The 22,717-nt window shown below is 41.5% G+C and overlaps 1 protein-coding gene across 1 annotated transcript in view; it reads left to right on the forward strand.

Annotated features, from left to right (window-relative positions):
* The first annotated feature begins 14,057 nt into the window (after positions 1-14,057).
* rab31 (RAB31, member RAS oncogene family) overlaps positions 14,058-22,717 on the forward strand; it is an 87,958-nt gene continuing 79,298 nt past the window's right edge. Inside the window, exon 1 of the mRNA XM_060823853.1 lies at positions 14,058-14,200. Coding sequence (XP_060679836.1) covers positions 14,162-14,200 — 39 coding nt within the window. The 5' untranslated portion in view covers positions 14,058-14,161. The remainder of the gene's footprint in view (positions 14,201-22,717) is intronic.

Genomic DNA, 22,717 nt, shown 5'->3' on the forward strand with positions numbered 1-22,717 from the left:
CGGTGAAGGTGGCTGGAACGAGCTTCTTTCAGTCTAGGAAACTCCCGGGTTTGCTTAGTCTAGGTTGGTAGAGAAGAATTACTTCCTGTTCTAACTAGAAGACTCTTACAGTTGGCAAGTTCATTGCACTTTAGCAGCTAGTTACAGCTCACATTAATATTGTGAGCATTGTTACAGGGCTGCAAATAGTTCAAATATTATCTCCAGGTCCCACAAAGACAGTGCATGCATAAAGAGGAAACTAATGTCATTTGAAAGTGATAAAAGCAGGCTCAAAGATCACAGAGTGACAGAATTGTTTTCCAGAGGAGAAGAAAGCCATTTAGCTTGCACCAACTCTTCAAATGAGCATCATTACCGAGTGTCGATCTCTTCCTTTTTGTCCCTGCGCCCAATTTCCATTCAAATAAACATCCAATGCTCTCTTGAAAACTCAATTGAACTTGCCTCCACCACACATCCAGGTAGTAGATTCATAGAATCCTCAAAGTGTGGAAGCAGGCCATTTGGCCCATCGAGTCCATTCAGACCCTCCAAAGAGCAGCCCACCCAGACCCTATCCCTGTAACCCTGCATTTCCCAGACTAACTCACATAGCATGCACATCCCCGGCAATTCACCTAACCTGCACATCTTTCGACCCTGGGAGGAAATGGAGCATTCAGAAGAAACCCACACAGACAGTTTTCCGAGGGTGGAATTGAACCCCTGTCCCTAGCGCTGTGAGGCAGCTGTGCTAACCACTGAGCCAATGTGCTGCCAGTGCATTCACTTTTCTTGCTTACTGAAAATCATTATTTCTAACATCACTCTTGCTTCTTTTGTTAGTCACTTTTAATCTATGTTGCCACACTCTTGTTGATTTATCAGTTGGAACAACTTCTTCCTATCTGTCTAGTCTGCTTGTGATTTCGAAAACCTCTACCAAATTTCCTCTTAGTCTTCATCTCTCCAAGGACAAGAGTCCCAACCTCTTCAATCTGTTATCGTAACTGAAGTCTCTCACCCTGGAACCATTCTTGCAAATCACTTCTACATTCACAGCTTTCCTATAATTGGTGCTCACAATGTACACAATATTTCATTGCAGGTCTAACAAGTGTCTTCTACAAGTTCACTAATCACCTGGTGTCTTCATTCCCATTATATCATAGTAAATGCAAGTAAATGTGACATTTATGAGCAATGAATTCCACTCAAAAACGTGGATGTGCCTTAGAATTGTTTGTCTCCTTGATACTGTGTCTTGATCCTGAAAGGTTTGGGAATCATTGGTTTAGATCACACACAATGGATAAATGCAATAAATGGATGTAGCTAACTGGTACTGTTGTTAACTAGGACTCACTGAAAAGTGAATGGGCACAAATGTCAGGTAAGAACACAGCTTTGACAGTTAAATTACATGCTGACCAATATTTTAGGCTAGACAAGAAGGAGGTTGGATGAACATCGCAAGCCAGGCAGCATCAAGAGCTGGAGAAGTCAATGTTTCGTCTACTTTGGATTCCAGCACCTCCAGTTTTTTTTGCATCTAACCAATATTTTAGGCTGGCAGTTACATGAACAATTCCTTGTTTTATCCACTGCTCTGTGTTATTCTGTTTCTGCCCTGAACATAGTCAATAGTCAAAATATTCCCTGTCAACCACTGGTTTAGTTTTAAGTGAGGCTTCTTCTCAATGGCGGGAAACCTCATGCTTAATTTAGCCTGGTAATGACATGGCTAACTTTACCAGAAGTGACTTCTTCATTTGCTTCTTTGAGTAATTATAATATGCAGAGAATCTGCTACAATTTCACTTGCCATGCAATGTTAATCACTTTTTATCAAACTGAAAATTTTAGCTTGCAGTCAGGAAATTATTGTTGAATGATAAAGCCACAAGATTGAAGAAACATATGATCAGTGAAATGCCACTGGCAAAGAACAAGCATGTGTATACACTGAAATATAGCCACACTTACTTAAATGCATTTGAAATATATAATTTACAAAATAACTTAGTATGAAGCATTTTTATATGTGACATTACTAAACAAAAAGTGCAAAGTTCTCAACTCATTGTTCAACAGATGCAAAAAAGTCACTAAAACTGTCAGTCTGCCTTTGCTGTAACGCTGGACTGTTTTAAACAATTATTTCACATTTCTTATAAAATAGATGCTATCGACACTAAGATATACTAGCATTGGAGGTAGTTCAGAGAAGGTTCACTACCTCCACATACACTCCACCAACCACCTGATGAAGGAGCAGGGCTCCAAAAGCTAGTGCTTCCATATAAACCTGTTGGACTATAACCTGGTGTTGTGTGACCTTTAACTTTGTACACCTTAGTCCATCACCGGCATCCCCAAATCATAAGCTAATACCAGGTGCGGAGGGATTGTTTTATGAGCAGAGGTTGAGTAGGTTGCTCCTATAATCATTGTGGAGTTTAGAAGAACGATGAGTGACCTTATTGAAACATGTAAGATTCTTAGGGTGATTAGAAGGATAGATACAGCTCTCATATTTCCTCTTGAGTGAGAGTCTCCAACCAGAGGGCATAATCCTAGAAATGAGACAGAGATTTCAGATTGTGATGGGGAGGAATTTCTTCTTTCAGAGTGTATCTGTGGAATTCATTACTATAGAGGACTGTTTAAATTGGGTCATCAAGCATGTTCTGAGTTTACTTGGACAGATGTTGCGACCACCATTGCCATACCTTGTATGCAGGATATTTCAGACTAGACACTGTAATGGATATTGGTATGCAGAGAGGCAATGCAGATAACTGTGGTCAGATGAATCAAGTGAAACAATTGCAGATTGAGGTTTAGAGACCACAATGTTTTGCAGACCTTGACTAAAATTAGTGCAAAGTGCAAGAATCTGGACTTGATTAACAGCATGGAGAATGAAGTGCCATTGAGGATTTAAAGAAATCTGAGCAACAATTTATTATTAAAGGCAACTCTCCAGTGTATTGATGACACATCGATGCAATTAATACAACAGCATATTTTTGATACCATAAATTTTGAAACATGTTTCAACACTTTGTATAAATTGTTTAATACAAAACTGAGGATTAGTGACAAATGTTTACATTTGCTGAAGATTATGCACTTTAACTTAAATTGCCTAATAAATATTTGTTAAACTAAAAAGAAATTAATCATATTCAAGGCTGATATAGACAGATTTTTAGTCTTTAAGTGAATCAAGGATTCTGGGTAAAAGGCAGGAAAGTAGAGTCAAGGATTATCAGATCAGCCATGATCTCACTGAATTATGGAGCAGCTCAATGGGCTGAATGGCCTACTTCTGCTCCTACATCTTATGATCTTATGGTCATATGGTAATATTATCAAATTTCTTTTAGCTTCTCTTCTAACAACAAGAAAACAATAAAACAACAGCACAACAAACATATGCAGATTAGCTGATCATTTGCCCTGTCTGCAATCTGATCTTGCCATGCTCAATAGACCAGACCACTATCATAGAATCCCTACAGTGGCTCTTCAGCCCAACAAGTCCATACCAGCCCTCCAAAGAGTATCCCAGCCAAACCCATTCCACAACCCTATTACTCTACATTTACCCCGACTAATGCACCTAACCTACACATCCCTGAACACTATGGGCAATTTAGCATACACATGTTTGAACTGTGGGAGGAAACCCACGCAAACACAGGGAAAGTGTGCAAAATCCACACAGTCACCTAAGGCTGGAATCAAACCTGGGTCCCTGGCACAGTCAGGCAGCAGTACTAACCACTGAGCTGCCATGCCACCTCTACAACAACAACTGAAAGAGCAGTTAATTGTTTGTGATGCCTACTCTGGGCCTTCAGAGGATGTGAAATGGGGTGATAAGTAAGATAATGATAGCACTTAGGAAGCCATTACCAAGTCAACATCTCTATCCGAGTGACTTACTAGAGTAAATCAAAATTAATCTCGCCGCCCAGTACACTTGCTGTAATCTATATCTCCCTTGGCTTTGAACGGTCATCCAATTTGCCTGAAAATATATTCCTGCACCAACTGCTTTTGAACATCCAATGCTCAAATAACTTTCTGTATCATGTAACGTATCTTACTGACAATTATTGTCAGTTTTAAAATGCTGATCCCTCATTGTTGACTCACAGCCAAAGGGAACAGTCTTTTTATTTTTAACCATTTCCAAAGTCCTTCCTGATTCTCATAAATTTGTCATTGAATCACCTAACAGCTTCCTTTGCTCTCATGGAAATAATGGCATGGAGGAGTGCATGATATGGGAGCAGTCTAGGATGTTAAAATCGCAGGTATTCCAGTTCAGATGAATTTCTGGTCAGTGATAGCCTACCCATGATGCTGATACTGAATTCCGCCATGATTAACGTCCATGGGGTTACCATTGACAAGAAATTCAACTGGACTCATGATACAAGAGCAGGTTAGAGGCTAGGGATACTGCAGTGAGTAACTCACCTCCTGAGTCCCCAAATTCTGTCCACTTGCCTGGATGGGTACAGCTCCAACAACAGTCCAAGTGGTTTGACACCATCCAGAACAGGCAGCCCACTTGATTGGAACCACACCAACAAGCATTACCTCCATTACCGACGCTCAGTAGCAGCAGAAGATGCACTGCAGAAATTCACCAAAGATCCTTAGTCACCACCTTCCAAAACCATAACTATTTCCATCTGGAAGGACAAGGGCAGCAGATACAAAGGAGCACCATCAAATGCAAGCCCCTCTCCAAGCCACTCACCATCCTGACTTGGAAATATATCACCTTACTTTTAGTGTCACTGGGTCAAAATCATGGAATTTCTTCCTTAAGGGCATTGTGGGTCTGCCTACAATGTTGCAGTTCAGAAGACAGCTCAACACCACTTTCTCAAGGGCAACTCGTGATGGGCAATAAATGTTGGCCAGCAAATGATGATTATGAACCAAGAGTGAATTTTTAAAAATCACAGTGTTGCTACCAGCTATCTTCTGTAGTTAATTGACAGTGCATTTAGTGGAGAAGACAGGTAATCAATTTTAATGCATTGGTTACTTAATTACAGAGATATTGCTATAGCCTTTGGAACTTATCCAGAAAGACTCAAAGTGAGTGAGCACTAAAAGAAAAAATAAACAGCCTGGAGATGCAGTTGGTTGAATCCACACATTGGGTGCATATCCATAGGAAGCAGGAACAGAAGTAGACCAATTGGCTCATTGAGACTTCTCTGCCATTCAGCGAGATCATGGCTGATTTTATAATCCTCAATTCCATTTTCCTGCCATTACCCCCAACCCTCGATTCCTTTATGAATGAAAATCTCAGTCTTGTTATGCTCAGTAACCCACACTCTAAAGATCTATTGGTAAAGATTCAATATCCCCTGATAAACAAAATCCTCTTCAATTTTGTTCTAAACGGGCATTCTCTTATTGTGAGATTATTCCTTCTGTACCAAGACTCTCCCATAAAGGTAAACAAACTTTGTCCACTTATCCAATCAAGCTCCCAAGACTTTTGTATGCTTCAATAAGATTGTCTCTCATCTCCAAAGAGTTCAGGCCCAACCTACTCAACCTCTCCTCATAAAACAGTCTCTCCAAATCTGCTATCAGCCTAGTGAATCTCCACTGGACAATCTCCAATATCTTTTCTTGGATAAACGATCTAAAATTGTTCACATTATTCATAATAAACCAGCTGTGGTCTTGTACAGTTTTAGCCAGACTTTCCTATTTTTATACTGCATTCTCTTTGAAATAATCTGGTGAACTTGTATGCTAGCTTTCTATGATTTATACACAAAGACTTTGAAATCTGTGCAGTAGCTTTTTGTAGTCTTTTCTTGATTTAAATAACATTCAGGTCCTCACTTTTCCCTGCAAAATTGCTGTTGCTTCAACAGTACAAAGCGGTGCCTCTTCTTCTGAACTGAAGCAGTCATGTACAGTCAGTACTCGCCCTGACAGCACTTCTCCTCAGGCTCTGTCTTATGATTTTGCAGCTTACCTTTCTCTTACACACCTCCTATGCAACTTTCATCCACCAGAAATTCAACTTTTTTCTGGGCTTGCTCTACTTGTCTTTTTCACAATTTGCATTTCCTCTGGTAAATGCTTCAGCATTTCTTTCAGTTTGTGATTCATCTCCAATAAATGATTTTCTGACTGGGATATGATGTTAAGTTTGCAGCTGCAGTCCACTGCTTTGCCATCTTAATTCAGCGTCATCACACTTTTCTATATCAAGTACTTTTTGAAACACATGCTGCTAAACATTTGATGTTAGGCTCAGAATCTCCCTCTTGGATGTCACCTTTGTACAGCACATAGTCTCTCTTCAATATGCTTGATATGGGGAAGCTGGTGTTGGACTTGGGTGGACAAAGTTAAATACCACACAACACCAGGTTATAGTCCAACAGGTATATTTGGAAGTATTAGCTTTTGGAGTGTTGTTCCTTCGTCAGGTAGCTAGTGGAGTAGGATCCTAGGACACAGAATTTAGAGCAAAAGATCACAGTGTCATACACCGATGCAATATATTGAACAAACCTAGATTGCTGTTAAGTCTTTCATCTCTCTGAGCGCTGATACCAAGCTTCGGGTTCAGACTGGTGAGTATGTGCTTACTGCTCACCCATTCCTGATCCGAATGTGTATATGAATTTCTTGTCTCTGTGATTTGTCATATTCAGACATTTCATGAAATTTTATGATTCCTATGCCGATAACATCCTCAAACCCATTGCCATCTTCTGGAGAATGGATGTTTGGTTTCATTCTTTCTTCTTCATCCTGCCTCTGGTAACTCCATTGTTTTCTTTGCTGCTTGTTCAGCCTCTTCTCTTCCAGTGTTTGGACTATCCACAAGCTCAGCATTTTGACTTCGACACAAGACATTTCCTTCTGTCTGTGAACTCATGTGATAAGGTTGGAATGTAGTGGAAAGAAATAATTGGTAGTTCAGAAAACCGTAGAAACCTACTGATATTACATTTTGTAATGTAACACACCCATGTAAATATGTTGTCTGATGCAACTGCATACTTTTGTTCTTCCTCTCCCTCACAATTCTATAAGTTGCAACCCAGCAGAAGTTGAGGCAAGTTGCTTTTGCATGTTATCTGGAATGCTTTGACAGCTGAGATGCTCTTAACCAATGTCAGCTGGGTTTTGAAGCTGGTAGATATCCATGAAAAGCCAATCCACCTGATCCTGTGCTCGTGATCACAAGCAGTGCTGCCAGAAGTGGTGGTGGTGGTGGAGGAGGTAGGAAATGGATGAAAGGTGGTAGTACTTTGAACCATCCTGAATTGCATGTCTCTTTTCACCATTATCCCACTCATGGGCATCCTCAATTCCCCTGTCAGCAATGAGCTGGAATATGTTTTGCTGTTTGATCAATTGGAAAGAATAGAGTTTCTGCTAACTTCATAGAATCCCTACAATGTAAAAACAGGCCCTTTGGCCCAATAAGTCCATACACACCCTCTGAAGAGTAACCCACCTAAACTCATTTCCTTACCCCATTACTCTAAATTTACCCCGACTAATGCACCTAACCTACACATCTCTAAACACTATGGCAATTTCCCATGGCCAATTCACCTAACCTGCACATCCTTGGATTGTGGGAGGAAACCAGGGCACCCGGAGGAAACCCACCCAGACATGGGGAGAATGTGCAAACTCCACACAGACAGTCATCTGACAGTGCAATCAAATCCAGATCCCTGGCACTGTGAGGCAGCATTGCTAACCACTGAGCCACCATGCCGGTCCTGATAACTTTAGTTTTGTTACAGTGTCCCATCAGGGGCTGTTTAGAAAGAAAGAGAGGGAGCTTTACTTTTAGTTCAAAAGAGTAGAGGAAGCTTTACTCTGTATCTAACCCATGCTATCCATCCTGGGAGTTTTTGGCAGGGGCAGTATGGAGGGACCGTTCATTTCAGTTTGAAGGAATAAAGTTTTATCTAGCCAGTTTGCAGGTGGCAGCTTTTTGTTTAGATTCCCTACAGTGTGTAAACAGGCCCTTCAGCCCAACAAGTCCACACCAGCCCTCCGAAGAGTAACCCACCCAGACCCATTTCCCTCTAACTAATGCACCTATAATGCACCTAGCACTATGGGCAATTTAGCATGGCCAATCCACCTGACCTGCACATCTTTGGACTGTTGCATTTGATACCCCATTTAGTGTGAATGACTAACTCCTACTACTAATTCTTGCCTGTTGTTGACTGTCACGGTGGTTCAGTGATTAGTACTGCTGCCTCACAGTGCTAGAGACCTGGGTTCAATTCCAGCCTTAGATGACTGTGTGAGGTTTGTACGATCTCTCTGTGTCTACACGGTGCTCCAGTTTCCTCCAATGGTCCAAAGATTTGCAGCTTAGATGGATTGGCCGTGCTCAATTTCCCCTAGTGCCCAGAGATGGGCAGGCTAGGTAGATCAACCATGAGAAACACAGGGTTACATGGCTAAGGTAGGGAATGGGAAGCTCTTCAGAGGATCAGTGTGGACTGAATGGCTTGCTTCCACACTGTAGGTATTTTATGATGATTGAGGGTGATAATGTACAAATTGTGCTTCATGTAATTCAATTCATGTTGTCAATCCCAAATGCATTTGGTCTTTCAAATAACCTTAAATATCTCTCAGCATTCCTGCTGCTCATGTCATCTTTAAAGCAAAGCCACACAGCAGGTGAAGCACTGTTAGTGTGGAGTTGCTCTGCACAGTTTATCTGAACTGCCATAGAGATATGAAACAAAAGGAAATGGGCAACAGATACTGTTGGACAGGGGTGCAGAGGAGAACAGCCATCTTCCCTCAGGACTGGCAGAAGGAACCATACCACCAGATACTGCTTCACTGATCCAATATTGTTATCCAGGGCAGTGCTGTTTCCATAGTCTGGAGGAACAGCCTGTAATATAAGCAGAAGGTCAAGGTCAATGTATTTTTGTTTGTAACTGATGGGGAAAAAAGCAAGGATTGTTCAGGGATTACTGCACTTTTTGAAAGCAAGTAACATGACACTCATTGTAAGTACTTTTTGTACAGTTACTGATTCAAGCAGCAGTGGAATGTTTTGCAAACAAACTGGAACCAAAGGCTTTGTACAAATGTAGATGCAGATGGTAACAAGTAACTGATTGGTCTGTTGATCAATTATCAATGCCAAAAGTCTTCTTCTTTGTCATCAACAACTGATTCCCAAGTAGCTGAAAAGCTTGGGACTGTGAACGGAATAGTGAGAAGCTAATAGCTCCCTATTAGAAGAAAATCAGCTTTTATTTCTTTCAGCAGTTGCTGTATCTGTGACTTTTAATTACTAAGTCAGAGACGTTTATAAGTGTGAAGCAGTCACTCTGTATCTTCTGCAAGAGGAGGAGGAGGACGAGATACAGCATTCTGATCAACTGAAGAATCATCTCGTCAAACCTTGTGAACAAAGTCCATTGAACTGCCCTCCCAATCTTTCCAACAACCCATAACATCTATTTTTCTCTCTGTCTGTGTCTATCAGTATGTGTGTGTAGATGGGAAGTTTTGAAAGGGATTAGAATTCTAGCTAGTAGAATTATATACTAATAGCTAATAGCTTGTAGCTGATGATATTAAAATAGGTGGAAAAGTAATTTGCAAAGAAGAATTAAGAAGTTTACAAATGGATATGGATAGATAGGTGAAGGGGCCAAAATTTCACAGATTGAATTTAAAGTGACTAAGTGTGAGGTTATCTGTTTTGGTTTGAAAGAATAAAAAGGCAACTCATTGTCTAAAAGTATTGAAATTTCAAAATGCTTCAGTGCAAAGGGATCGGCATGCATGAATTATAGAAAGCTTTTATGCAGGTCCAGCAATTAATAAGGAAAGCACATGGAATTTTAGCATTTCTTGCTAAAGAAATGGAGTATAAAAGTATGGATGTGTTTCTGCGACTGTACAAGACATTAGTGAGACCACACCTGGAGTACTGTGTATAGTTTTAGTCCTCTTACTTGAGGAAGGATGTAATTGCATTCAAGGCAGCTTAGAGAAGGTTCACTAGATTAGTTCCAGAAATGGAAGACTTGTCTTATGAGAGAGAAAGAGATTGAACAGTTTAGGCCAATACCTGTTAGAGTTCAGGAGAATGAGAGGAAATCCAATTGAGGAATATAAGATGCTGAAGGGAATTGATGTGGAGCAGATGGTTCTCCTTGTGGGGCAATCTGGAACAAGATATCATAATTTTCGGCTAAGGGGTGGAAGATTTAAAACAGATGAAGAGGAAATAGTTTTCTCAAGGGGTCATAAATCTGTGAAATTCATTACCCCAGAGTATGGTGGGTGATGGGCCACTGAGCAAATTTAAGGAGGCAGCTTTTTACTTAGTAACAGGTTAAAGGGTTAAGGGGAGTGGGCAGGAAAGTGGAATTGAAACCGAGATGAGATCAGTCATAATGATATTCAATGGTGGATTGGGCTCAAGGAAATGATTTGCCTACTCTTGCTCGAAGTTCGAATGTTTTGTGTACTTGGAGCTAAATTCTATTTACTTGTCATAAATATTAATTTCTGTTAAATATAACAAATTGGTCCATGATTTCTATCAACCTGGGTATGAAAGTCAGATAAATTGGAGGATTCTGCATACTTGTTAAAATCTTTAACTTTTATGCTACCTCTGCGAATAGTAGGGTTTGATTCCCAGAGCACTATCCCAGTGATGCATTACAAAGCTGCCAGGCTGTTCTAAAGTGAAGTGTATAACCACGTTGTATGTGGACCAGAGATGTGCTATGAGGGTGCAGTGAGGCTGGTATATGCCCAATGCTTCATTCCCTCTCATGAATGTTTCTACTACCTAGATCTCCAAAGTCCATACATGACAGCTGATTATGGAATTGGAAGCCTAAGTGATCAACATGTTTTGAATCTCCCAACAGTTGTGTGTGAGTAATGGTTGGGTGCCAATGAACGTGAATGGGGTCGCTGCCTATCAGCATAGCCTGAGATATTGGTTCTCAGTGTGAAAGATGGAGACTGGTACCTGATTTTCATGTTGGGAATTGTTACTATCTTGTTTCTATCCAGCAACTAGATAAATAGGAAATTGCTTTTAATAAAGCAAGAGTAGATAATAGTAATATGCTAATGTATGTAAATATGCTTCTCACCACTCACTAGCAAAATGCTTATCTCGTTGTTCAGAACAGTAATCTGCTTGTTTGGTTGGAGAATTATTGCTGTCAATACCAGAATCTCTGTCCTGCCAATTGCACCTGATTTTCCCAACTTTCCCAACTGTTCAATGGCTGGGAAGATTCTGCCCAAAAAAGTTGCAAAAAGGTCAATACAGGTTAGGTTGCAAGGTGGTGGATGCAGTATAGTGTGAGATGATTCACCTTCATTATAAATATTGAAGAGCAGACTGTTTCTAAAGGATATGTAAGTTAGAAATGTTGATGTTCAGAGAGACTTATGATTTGGAGCAGCCGGTGTTGAACTAGGTGTACAAAGTTAAAAGTCACACAAACCACAACCACCTGAAGATGGAGCAGCGCTCTGAAAGCTAGTGCTTCCCATTAAACTTGTTGGACTATAACCTGGTGTTGTGTAATTTTTAACAAAGAGACTTAGGAATGCTTACACAAAAAATGCACAAAGTTCTACTGCCAACAAATTAGGAAAGCAGATGGCATGCTAGCCTTTATTGCAAAGGGATTTAGAGTACCAGAAGAAATAATTCTTGTTCAAATTGGACAAGAATTTGAAAAGAATGAGAAAAGCCAAGCTACCCAATTCAGATAGAAATGGTTTATTTAATTATTTGATGGACAGCACACTTTAAAGTTAAAAGATAAGTTTCTTTTGATTAACCATAAATTGTCAGAATTGAACAAATTATATGATTTTCAGAAAAAGCAATAGGCCCCTCAAGTCTATTCTGTCATTCAATAGGATCATGATTCCTCATGTCCACTTCCTTGCATTTTCCCCATAATTCTTGATGCCCCAACTGATTAAGACTCTAATAATCTCTAACATAAATATACACAAGCACTCTTACCCCATAACTCTCTGTGGCAAGAAGTTCCAAAATCTCACAACCCACTGAGAGAATAAATTCCTCCTCACCTCAGTCTTAAATCAACACCCTCTTTTTCTAAGGATATACCCTAGACTCTTCCTAATTTCCCTGCCCCCTTCATTGATTTGTGCACAGAAACTCCCAGCTCCCTCTGCATCTCCTTTACAATTGTGCACCTCATTTCTCCTTGTTCCCTTCTATCAAAATGAATCACACACACTGACGGAGGGCAGAGTTTGGGAGGTCTGCTAGGAGTGTGTTGAAATTATTATGTTTAAATGTACCAATATGAACAAGGGTTTTAGCTGCAGACAAAACAGACAGATGTAGAGATGATTGGTGTGACTGAAGTTGAAATTGGCTTTTTTAGTGATAGCACAAGAGTGAATAATAAAGTTGAAGTACAAATCAGCCCTGATTTAATTGAACACTGTAAAGACCAAAACCACTGACTACAGACTCTGACAACTCTGTCATTCCTGAACCACTGACAGAGAAAGAATCAAACCCTTTGCTACCTTGGTGACCCACTGGATCCTGTGCTAATCTTCTGATCCCATTTCTTCCCTATCATCAAAACCACTCACATCTACCTACAGATTGTCCACCTGCTGCTGAAACTTTCTTTCATTGTTACCTTCAGTTTTGACTATTCCAACAGGATCCCAGTTGGTCTTGCGCAGCAGGTCAGGCAGCATCCAAGGAGCATCCTTCTTCAGGGCTTATGCCCGAAACATCGATTCTCCTGTTCTATGGATGCTGCCTGACCTGCTGCGCTTTTCCAGCAACACATTTTTCAGCTCTGATCTCCAGCATCTGCAGTCCTCACTTTCTCCCAGTTGGTCTTCCACACCCAAAACACCATGGACTTGACCATGTCTAAAATCCTGATGCCTTCATCTAAATTCACAATGAGTCACTTTTATCCATACCTTTGGGTTCATTGACCGATGTGGACTCCTGCTCCATAACAGCCTGACTTTAAAATTGCCTTCTTTTCTATTTTTTCTAATTCCTTCCTTGTCTCATCACTTCTGATCTTGATAACCTCCTTCAGGACTATTTACTTCTTGGATTTATGAGCTCCTCCAAATCAGCCTCCTATGCATATTTCCATTACTCTAACACTGGTAGCCATGATGTGGAGATGTCGGTGTTGGACTGGGGTGGATAAAGTTAAAAATCACACAAGCACCAGGTTATAGTCCAACAGGTTTAATCAGGAGCAGTAGCTTTTGGAGCGCCGTTCCTTTGTCAGGTGGCTATGGGAGCAGCGCTCCAAAGGCTAGTGCTTCGAATTAAATCTGTTGGACTATAACTTGGTGTTGTGTGATTTTTAATTTCCAACACTGGTGAGCATCCAATTAGCAGCTTCAATCCAAAAGTTTTGGAATTCCGTCCATGAAATTCTTTGTCTCTTTTGTTAAATAACTCCTTTCCATTTGACTGGACTTTTCCTCATTTATTCCAAGATTTCCCCACGTGGGCTTGGTGTCAAGTTTTGTTTGATAGTACTCGAAATGCCCAGGAGTCAATTTTATGTCGATCTGATCTAAATATAAGTTGTTGTTGCCGAAGAGGTAATTCCTGATGATTGGGCAATGTTCCCTATGAATAACGTGAGAGTAAACTTTAGTTATATTCTTACTATGTTTGGAATTTTTGAATTATTTTCTTATATAAAGGATTTCGATAAAATAATTTATTTCAATAACTAGAAAGAAAACTGGAAATGGTTAACCTACTAATACGTTAATAAGAATGCTCTTTTAGTGCAGTACAGGGAAGATACTCGATGTGAAGGGATCATACTCTGCTCTATGTGAAGTGGAGCAAGGTCGCTGTGCTGTAAGCGGAATGAGGGATTTTTAAGTGAATTTGGGAGAGGACTCTGAGCAGGGCTGTGGAAGAAGCCTCAGTGTCACGTGATGATCCAGAGCTGAGAGTAATTGCAGAAGTTTCCGTTCACTCTGAGGGGAGCTGCTGGCTGCCTGTAGGGTTATAGGAGGTAACGTGTGAACAGCGAACTGGGTCAACCCAGCCTGCAAATAGCATGACACAACCCTTCAACTGATGATGGCTATTCGAGAATTGAAAGTCTGTCTCCTTGGGGTGAGTAAGATGGACCGAATTTGTTTCCCGTTTGAGTTCTGTGTACTCTTTTAAAACAAAAGAAGTTTTTTTTTAAAAAGATTCCCGTTACTTCCCTTGGTGGTGTCTTGCTGCTGGGATACAGACGGGTTTCTGTCTGTGTGCGTGTTGCTGTTTGGCGGTGTCGACATCTCTGCCGTTCCTCGCTGCTTCGAGTCTATCCACGGCCGTTTTTGTTTTGTTGGAGACTGGATTCTTCCAGACACTGAAGTTTCTCTCTCTCCGTTGGCCCCCATCCTACAATTGCAGCGTCTGCTCTCGGGCGATTTGTTGGAATGCTGTCTCCAAGGAGGAATTCCACATCCACTGTTCCTGCAGCATGGCAGCAGTTTGCCTTACCCCCTTCATTATTTCAACTAATATAAACCATCACTTTTAAGACAATTTGATACAATTCCCGGAGCGCAGGGGACGCAGAGTGTTTTTAACACAAACTTCCCCTTTTGCTCCGGTACCAGCTCAGAAACTTGCTGCCAGTCCGACATGGCAGTTGAGCTGCTAAAAGTAGAACTCCACAGATCTCGATCATGCAAAATCAGGACGAATTAAAAATCATTCGGGCTACTTTGCTGAGAGCGCAGGGAACTAATCCGCACTGAGGGAGCTCAGGGTACAACATGAGCCGTGAGAGGGTTTCTGACAGGTCCCTGTATTTCCAATGAGGTTACGTAGTGAAGTCACTGCAAAATGTCTCTGTTTGCGAAAAAGACGGACTGCTTTAATTGCCTCTGTGTAGTTATTCGGTTTGTCTTTGCTTTATGTTGCGTTTTGCCAATGTGACATTCACTGTGCAAAGAGACCCTTGTCCAGTTCCCCCCTCCTTGTCTCAATATCCCTACAAATGTACATTCCCAGGCAGCTATCCAAATTCTTTTTGAAATGTTTGATCTTTGCTTCCACTGCACTGGTGGTACTAAGTTTCAGGTCATTTTTACTCACTGGGTATTTATGAAGAAGTAACAAAAACAGAATTGTTGGAGAAACTCAGCAGGTCTGGCAACACTTGTGGAGAGAAAGCAGAGTTAACTGCTTCAGAGCTGGATACTGAAGAAGGGTCACTGGACTTGAAATGTTAACCTCCTTTCTCTGCTTGGAGCTGGCTGGAAAAATCAACATGAGCATCCAGCTGCACTTACGGGTTCCCCAGCTGAATTGAACGACCATACACTGTCAAAGAACATTTTATATAATCAGTAATTCCTAATTTTTTTACAAATTTAAAAAGAAATGTCTTCAGCTTATATCAATGCAGATCAACTATGATCCATTGAGTTGAATGGTGGAATATGTTTGAAGGGCTGAATTTTTAAATGTTTAGGTCCTATGTTTCTATGTAATGCGGGCATGGTAAATTGCAGTTTTAAGAGAGGAACAAACCAGGCAAAGGCATGGAAATGTGCTCCATCACTCTCTCATGTTATTGTTGCTAATGAGCCACTTTGGCTGTGAGGTGACATTCCCTTGGACTTCAACAGTTCCACTTTCAGGTCATTGTTAAGATGGCTTAGGACGGTGGTTCTCTCAGTTGCTTTCAGTCCTTCTTTTGGGAACGCGCCTGTTCTGTTCTGTATGTATATGGCTACTGTGATTAAATCATTGCAGTCCTGCGGTGGTGCAGGTACACCCACAGTGCTGTTAGTGGGGTGGGGGGGGGGGCGGAATTGCCTGGAGGGAGGAGGGATTTGACCAAGAGACATAGAAGGAAAGGTGTTACATTTCCAAGTGAGGGAGCCTGTGACTGGAGGAGAATTCACAGGATGTAATCTTCCCAAACACCTGCTGACTCTGTTTTTCTAGGTGGTAGGGTTTTAGAAGGTGCTATTGAAAGCATTGGTGAGTTATTTTTATTCATTCACAGGATGTGGGGACTGCTGGCTGGGCCAGCATTATTGTTGAGTCCTAGCTCTCTTGAGAAGATGGCTTTCTTGACCTACTGCAGTCCATTTGCCGCAGATAGAACTCCAATGTTATTAGGGAGAAAGCTCCTAGATATTGACCCAGCAACACTTAAGGAATGATGATATATTTCCAAATCAAAATGGCAAGTGACTTGGAGACAAACTTGCAGGTAGCAGTGTTGTCATTGTATCAGCTGCCCATGTCCTTCCTGATGGTAGTGGTTATGGGTTTGCAGGGTGCTGTCTAAGGAGCCTTGGTGAATCTCTGCCATGCATCTTGTAGATGGTAAACACTGCTGCTACTGTGATCATATTGGAGGAAAGGAAGTCAGTTGACAGGATGCCAGCCAAGCATGCTGCTTTGTCTTGGATGATGCTGAGCTTCTTGTTGAAGGTGCATGCATCCATCCAAGTGGAGAGTGTATTCCATCACAGGGACTGGGAGTTAGAAGTGACTGGGAGTTAGAAGTGACTGAGCCCTATAGAATTCCTAGTCGCTGACCAGCTCTTGAAGCCATGGTATTTAGATGGTTGGTCCAGTTCAATTTCTGGTTAGTGGAAATCCATAGGATGTTGATCGTAGGGGATTCAGTTGTGGGCATGCCATTGAATCACAAGGTGGTATTTGGTATGAAGGAGATATAACAGTGAGCTTTAATGTTTAAATGGCAACATGACCCTCCTCTTTCTCCTTAGCACCAATCATGTGGGTGATATCATTATGCATGATGTCACTTCAGTGTTAAACACAAATATTGGACTCTATCCCTTCCAATGGTGATGTTGATAAATGATCTGAAGTGGCTGGGCTCTTTTCTCTGAACCAGTGAGCAATAGTTCCTCAGCGAATGTACATAAAAAAGTACTTCAGCTGTCATTTCATTAAATGTGCAATATACTCCTTATACTACATATTATGACATGAAGTGACAATTTTCAAGTTTTTGTTTTGAAATAAAGGAATGATTCTTTGAGGTGGGATTGGGAGGGGTACTGAAGGTGGAAGAGTGGATCCAAGTCCGCAGATGAAGATTTCTCATCTGTGTACATCACTCCAGCGTAGCATGGATTTGAGCTTTACAGCGCCCATCTTCAACTTTCAGCCTTTCCCTACACTTGTGGTTTCCTCAGCTTGAGGAAGTCATATAATTGATGAACTGGTGTTTTTGTCAACTTTGGAACAGCTGTGTTCTACAAAAATGTGCTCGCATGCAAATCAGTACGAGTTACAGTCCTACACTTCATCACTGAATCTAGAAGATACGTCATTCAAGAATCTAGGTGTCTTCAGTTAGTGTTCATGAGAAATAAAAACCTGCCAAGCTATCTGTGTGTGGGTGTGTCTGTGTGTATGTGCATATGCTTGCATGTGTAAGTGATAGTGGCAAGCCTTTAGTAACCACTGTTATGATGCAACAACGGTTGAACTTACTTGTTCAAAGTCAGTGAATTTTTCCCTTACATTGGAGGAAGACCGGTTTTTGCAACATTCTTTCTCTTGGAAGAGTGACACAAGACCAAAGATTATCACATCTGTGAAAATTGCTTCCAGGGTCCTCTCTGCAAAGGGAACTGCTTTCCACCTCTTGGCGTGTACTGGTTGGGCTCATCTCACCAAAATATTTCCAAACAGAAACCAATGTGTTGCCAGTGCTAAATGTAGATGCCTTTTTAAGAAGTAGATGTTGAATATGTGGAACCTTTGTCCGGGAAATCTAACTATCCCCAACTTTCCTGCTGCAAGAATGTGACACTAATTGTGAGATTCAGGGAATATCAGTGATGGCCCTTGACAAGCCCATTGTCAACCTGAAGCATAGAACCTGCTGTAGCAAAGGAGATGTTTCAGACTAAGACACTGTAGAAACAACAGATGCTGCAGACACCAGGTTAGAGAGTGGTGGTGGCATAATGGTAATATTCGTTCAGAAAACTCAGACCAAATGCTCTGGAGACATATGTTCAAATTCCATCACAGCAGTTGGTGGAACTTAAAGCCAGTAAATAAAATCAAATTTTGCTCTTTAATGTTCCAGGAGAGAAATCCTTACTGGTCCATCCTATATGTGAGTCTAGATTAGAGTGTGCTGGAAAAGCACAGCAGATCAGGCAGCATCAGAGGAGCAGGAAAATTCAACGTTTCGGGCAAAAGCCCTTCTTCAGGAATAAGCACGTCGATTTTCCTGCTCCTCGGATGCTGCCTGACCTGCTGTGGTCGCCATTCCGAGGATGTACTTGCCATGCAAGGAATGCACTGGAGGTTCACTAGGCTAATATTGGGGATGGCAGGACCATCTTCATGGGAGAGATTGTTTCAACTGAGCCTGTATTCACTAGAGTTTAGAAGGATGAGAAGCTATCCAATTGAAAGGTAAAGAAGTCTAACAGCATTGGACAGACTAGATATAAGGAGGATACTTTCCCTGGTTGGTCAGTCTGGCACCAAGACACAATCTCAGCCTAACTGGCCATTTAAGACCATTTATGACTGACATGAGAAAAACATTCTTCACTCAAATGTACTGAACCAGTGAATTCTTTACCACAGCATGTTGTCGATGCTGTGAATATATACAAGAAATAAATAGATCAATGTTTTCAATTTTAAAGGCTTTAGAGGGTATGAGGAGAAAGTGAGAATATTACATTGAGAAAGAGGATCAACTATTGTCATGTTGAATGTTGGAGCAGGCCTGAAGGGCTGACTAGCCTGCTCCTGCTCCGAGACTCTCTGTTACAGTGTGTGGAGTTCTGAGTCCTTTATGTTCAAAGATATTCTAATTCAAAGAAGAATGATTAAAGGGGCTTAGATACTTCTTGCCCTTTGTTTACGTACATACTCGCACTCAGACATGATACTCATTTTGACTCATGAATCATAAGAAAACAAATTGATGACTCACTGTAAAGGTTATCCCACCGTGGGTTTATGGTTTATCTATACTCTCAGTTGTGGATTTAAAGCATGCGCAGAATTAAAATCATTACAGAGTTTATATGTTGAGAAAGCAAATGCTAAAAATAAATAGTAAAAAGAAACAAACTGCTTTGTTATGGTATAGCATGTCAACCAATGCTTCAGTATTGTCTGACATGAGAATGTACAAATGTATATCCAGGAAGCTTCGTCTTGCAGTGATCTGGATAGACCAGCTCCTGTTAATTCTGGATTCTCCTTTCAACACTTATTCATGATCTTCTCTGAGGGAACAGCAATAAAATGTCTTCAATGGGTTTCTGCACCTTTTTTTCAGGGGTTAAACCTGGGATTAACAGGCCATTTTGCTGAAACCACAGGGTTTGACCCTGCACTGAAAGTCTCCATCTTTGCTTAGCTTTCTTTAAGTTTCCAATATGTGAAGCCCCTTCTTGCCAAACTTGGAGGCAAAGATGTTCAAAGCTAATAAGACAATTGTTGAGTGCCACTTTGAAGAGGCAGGTGTACAGAATATACTCTTGTTGGAAGACCTCAATGCCCATCATCAATAGTGGCTCAATGCCATTAGTACCGGCTAACCTGGATGAACCCCAAAGGATATCATTGCTTGACTAATTTATTTGACCACATCTTCACCAATCTACCAGTCACATATGCATTTTTCCACAACAGTTTTGGTAGGAGTGACCACTACTTTTATGGATTCCTTGTGGAAGCAAAATCCTGTCTTCAAATTGTGGAGACCTTTCACCAGGTTGTGTGGAATTACCATGTTAATTGAAACGGAAATAGCAATTCAAAACTGGCATTCATCAGTGTCTGGGTCATCAACAGCAGCAGATTTGTATTCAACTTGCAACCTCATGGCCTGGCATATACCCCACTCTACTATTACCATCGAGCCAGGAGATCAGTGCGGGCTCAATGAAGGGTGCAGGTGGGCAGGTCAGAGAAGAATGAGACATACTTTAAAATGAAGAGACAACTTGGTGAGGCCAGACAGCAGATGCAGTATATCATACAGAAAACTAAGCAATTCCACAACACTAGATCAGATCTGAGCCCTGGAGTCTGCCACGTCTGGTTGTGACTGGTGGACAAGTGAACAACTAAAACGAGATAAATGTTTTACAGGCATCCATACCCACAACGATCACAGCACATCAGTGCAAAAGACAAGGCTGATGCATTTGTGTCTACTTTCAGCCAGAAGTGCTGAGTGGATGAACCATCTTTTCCTTTCACTACATTATGCAGCAGTTGTCTAGCCTTAACTAATTTAAGTCACTCCATGTGGTATCAAGAAACAGTTGGATATGCTGAATACTGCAAAAGCTATGGGCCCTGACACCATTCCATCAATAGTATTGGGTCTTGTTCCCCAGAACTTGCTGCACCCCTTAACCAAGCTATTCCAGTGCAGCTACAACATTGGTATCTACCTAACAATGTGAAGATTGCCCAGGTATGTCCTGCATATGAAAAGAAGGATGAAGCCAGCTGGGTCAAACAGTAAAGTGATGAAAGGGGTCGTTTACAGAACCAACAAAAGATCCTGTTTAAAAATTAGGGGTCACTCATTTAAAACAGAAATGAGGAGAAATGTTTTCTCTCACAGATTTGAGCTGTCTTCCTCAAAAAGCAATAGATGCAGAATATTTTTAAGACACCGGTGGATAGATTCTTTATAAACAAACGGATGAAAGGCTTTTGGGAATACTCTGGTTTGTGGATTTGGGTTAAAATCAGATTAGTCAGGATCTTATTGAATGGCAGAGCAGGCTTAAATGACTGACTGATGTTCCTCCTGCTCCTAATTGATATATTCATATGGCTACTCTACACACTGATACTCTGCCTGGATTCTAGCAGGACCACTCAGTTCCTGACCTTATTACAGTCTTGGTCTACATATGAACAAATGAGCTGAATTCTAGAGGTAACAGCCCTTGACATTAAATCCGCATTTAACCGAGTGTGGCCTCAAGGAGTATGTTATCTATCCTTCACTGTCACTACATTAACATCCTGGAATTCCCTCCCAGAAGGCATTCTCAGCATTGGTAATAGGAGATCAATTACAAACTGGGCACTATGTGACATCTCTACTATGTAGGGATGTAAGGTTGGGGGGGAAGATAGCTGGGAAGGGTCGAGCTACATCCCATGGGTTAGAGTGGTTCAAGAAGGCAGGTCATTAGCATCTTCTGAAGGGCAGCTAGGGATAGGCAGTACATGCTGACTTGATCCTATAAATGGACACAAAACATTTAGAAATGAGGCTCCATCTTATCTAATTTGGACAATTTCCAAGGTCGAGCAGAATACCAATATTTTCTTTTTACCCATCTTGTTGTTTCTTTCCAATAGCATTTGTTTAGTTACAACTCAGCAAGTTTGATTTTAGTAGACTGTAAAGCAAGTGTTGCTTCCATCAGCACTGCTCTATGTACTCTGAGACATGTGAATTGAAAGTTAGGATAAATATTATGTCAGCTTGTTTCTCCTGCTTCTCTTCCTGGCTTCCTGCTCCTCTACTGTGTTGTATGAGGACTCATTACATTGTTTACTGTTGAAATTTGTTCTTTTCCCAGCTTGTGCAGTGATAGAGTCCTTTGCTCCTCTTAGTCTTTCCTGAATTGTTTCTGTTGAATAGTAGAGATGTCACATAGTGCCCAGTTTGTAATTGATCTCCTATTACCAATGCTGAGAAAGAAATCTCCATTGAAAGGCAGCAGGAAGGCAATGGGGGATACTAATGGTCAAGTTCTAAAAGGGAAACAGCGACTTAGGACCTGGCATTATGTGAGGGATTAATTGAATGAATGGCTTTAAGGCATTCATTGGTAAGGGGAACAATAGTAGCAGGGGGAGGAGGAGGAGGCAGGATAATTGGATTAAGAAGTACATCAGAGTCGAGAATGTGGTGCTGGAAAAGAACAGCAGGTCATGCAGCATAAGCCTTTCATCAGGAATGAGGCTTGAGGGCCGGGGGGACTGAGAGATAAATGGGAGGGATGTAGGGTTGGGGGGGGAGATAGCTGAGAATGCGATAGGTAGATGAAGGTGGGGGAGAAGATGATAGGGTGGAGCGGATAGATGAGAAAGGTGATGGACAGGTCAAGAGGGCAGTACTGAGTTGGAGGCTTGGGACTGGGATAATGTGGGGGAGGGGAAATGAAGAAACTAATTAAATCTCGTGTAGTTGCAGGTCCCAAGGCGGAATATGAGGTGTTCCTCCTCTAGGCATTGGGTGGTAAGGGTTTGGCAATGGAGGAGGCGCAGGATCTGCATGCCCTTGGTAGAGTGGGTGTTCAGCCAGGGGTGATGGGGTTGGTAGGTGCGGGTGTCCTAGAGATGTTCTCTGAAGCGATCCGCAAGTTCCCAGTGTAGAGGAGACCACATCGAGTGCAATACATATTGTAGATGACATTGGCGGAGGTACAGGTAAAGTTTTGTCGGATATGGAAGGATCCTATGGGGTCTTGGAAGGAGGTGAGAGGGAAAGGTATGAGTACAGGTTTTGCACTTCCTGCTGTGACGGGGAAGGTGCTGGGAGTGGTATGAGGGCTGGTGGGGGTGGCGTGGATCTGATGAGGGAGACGCAGAGGGAATGGTCTGTCGAATGCTGGTGTGGGTGGG

This window comes from Hemiscyllium ocellatum, chromosome 4 (assembly GCF_020745735.1).
Source record: "Hemiscyllium ocellatum isolate sHemOce1 chromosome 4, sHemOce1.pat.X.cur, whole genome shotgun sequence".
Lineage (NCBI taxonomy): Eukaryota > Metazoa > Chordata > Chondrichthyes > Orectolobiformes > Hemiscylliidae > Hemiscyllium > Hemiscyllium ocellatum.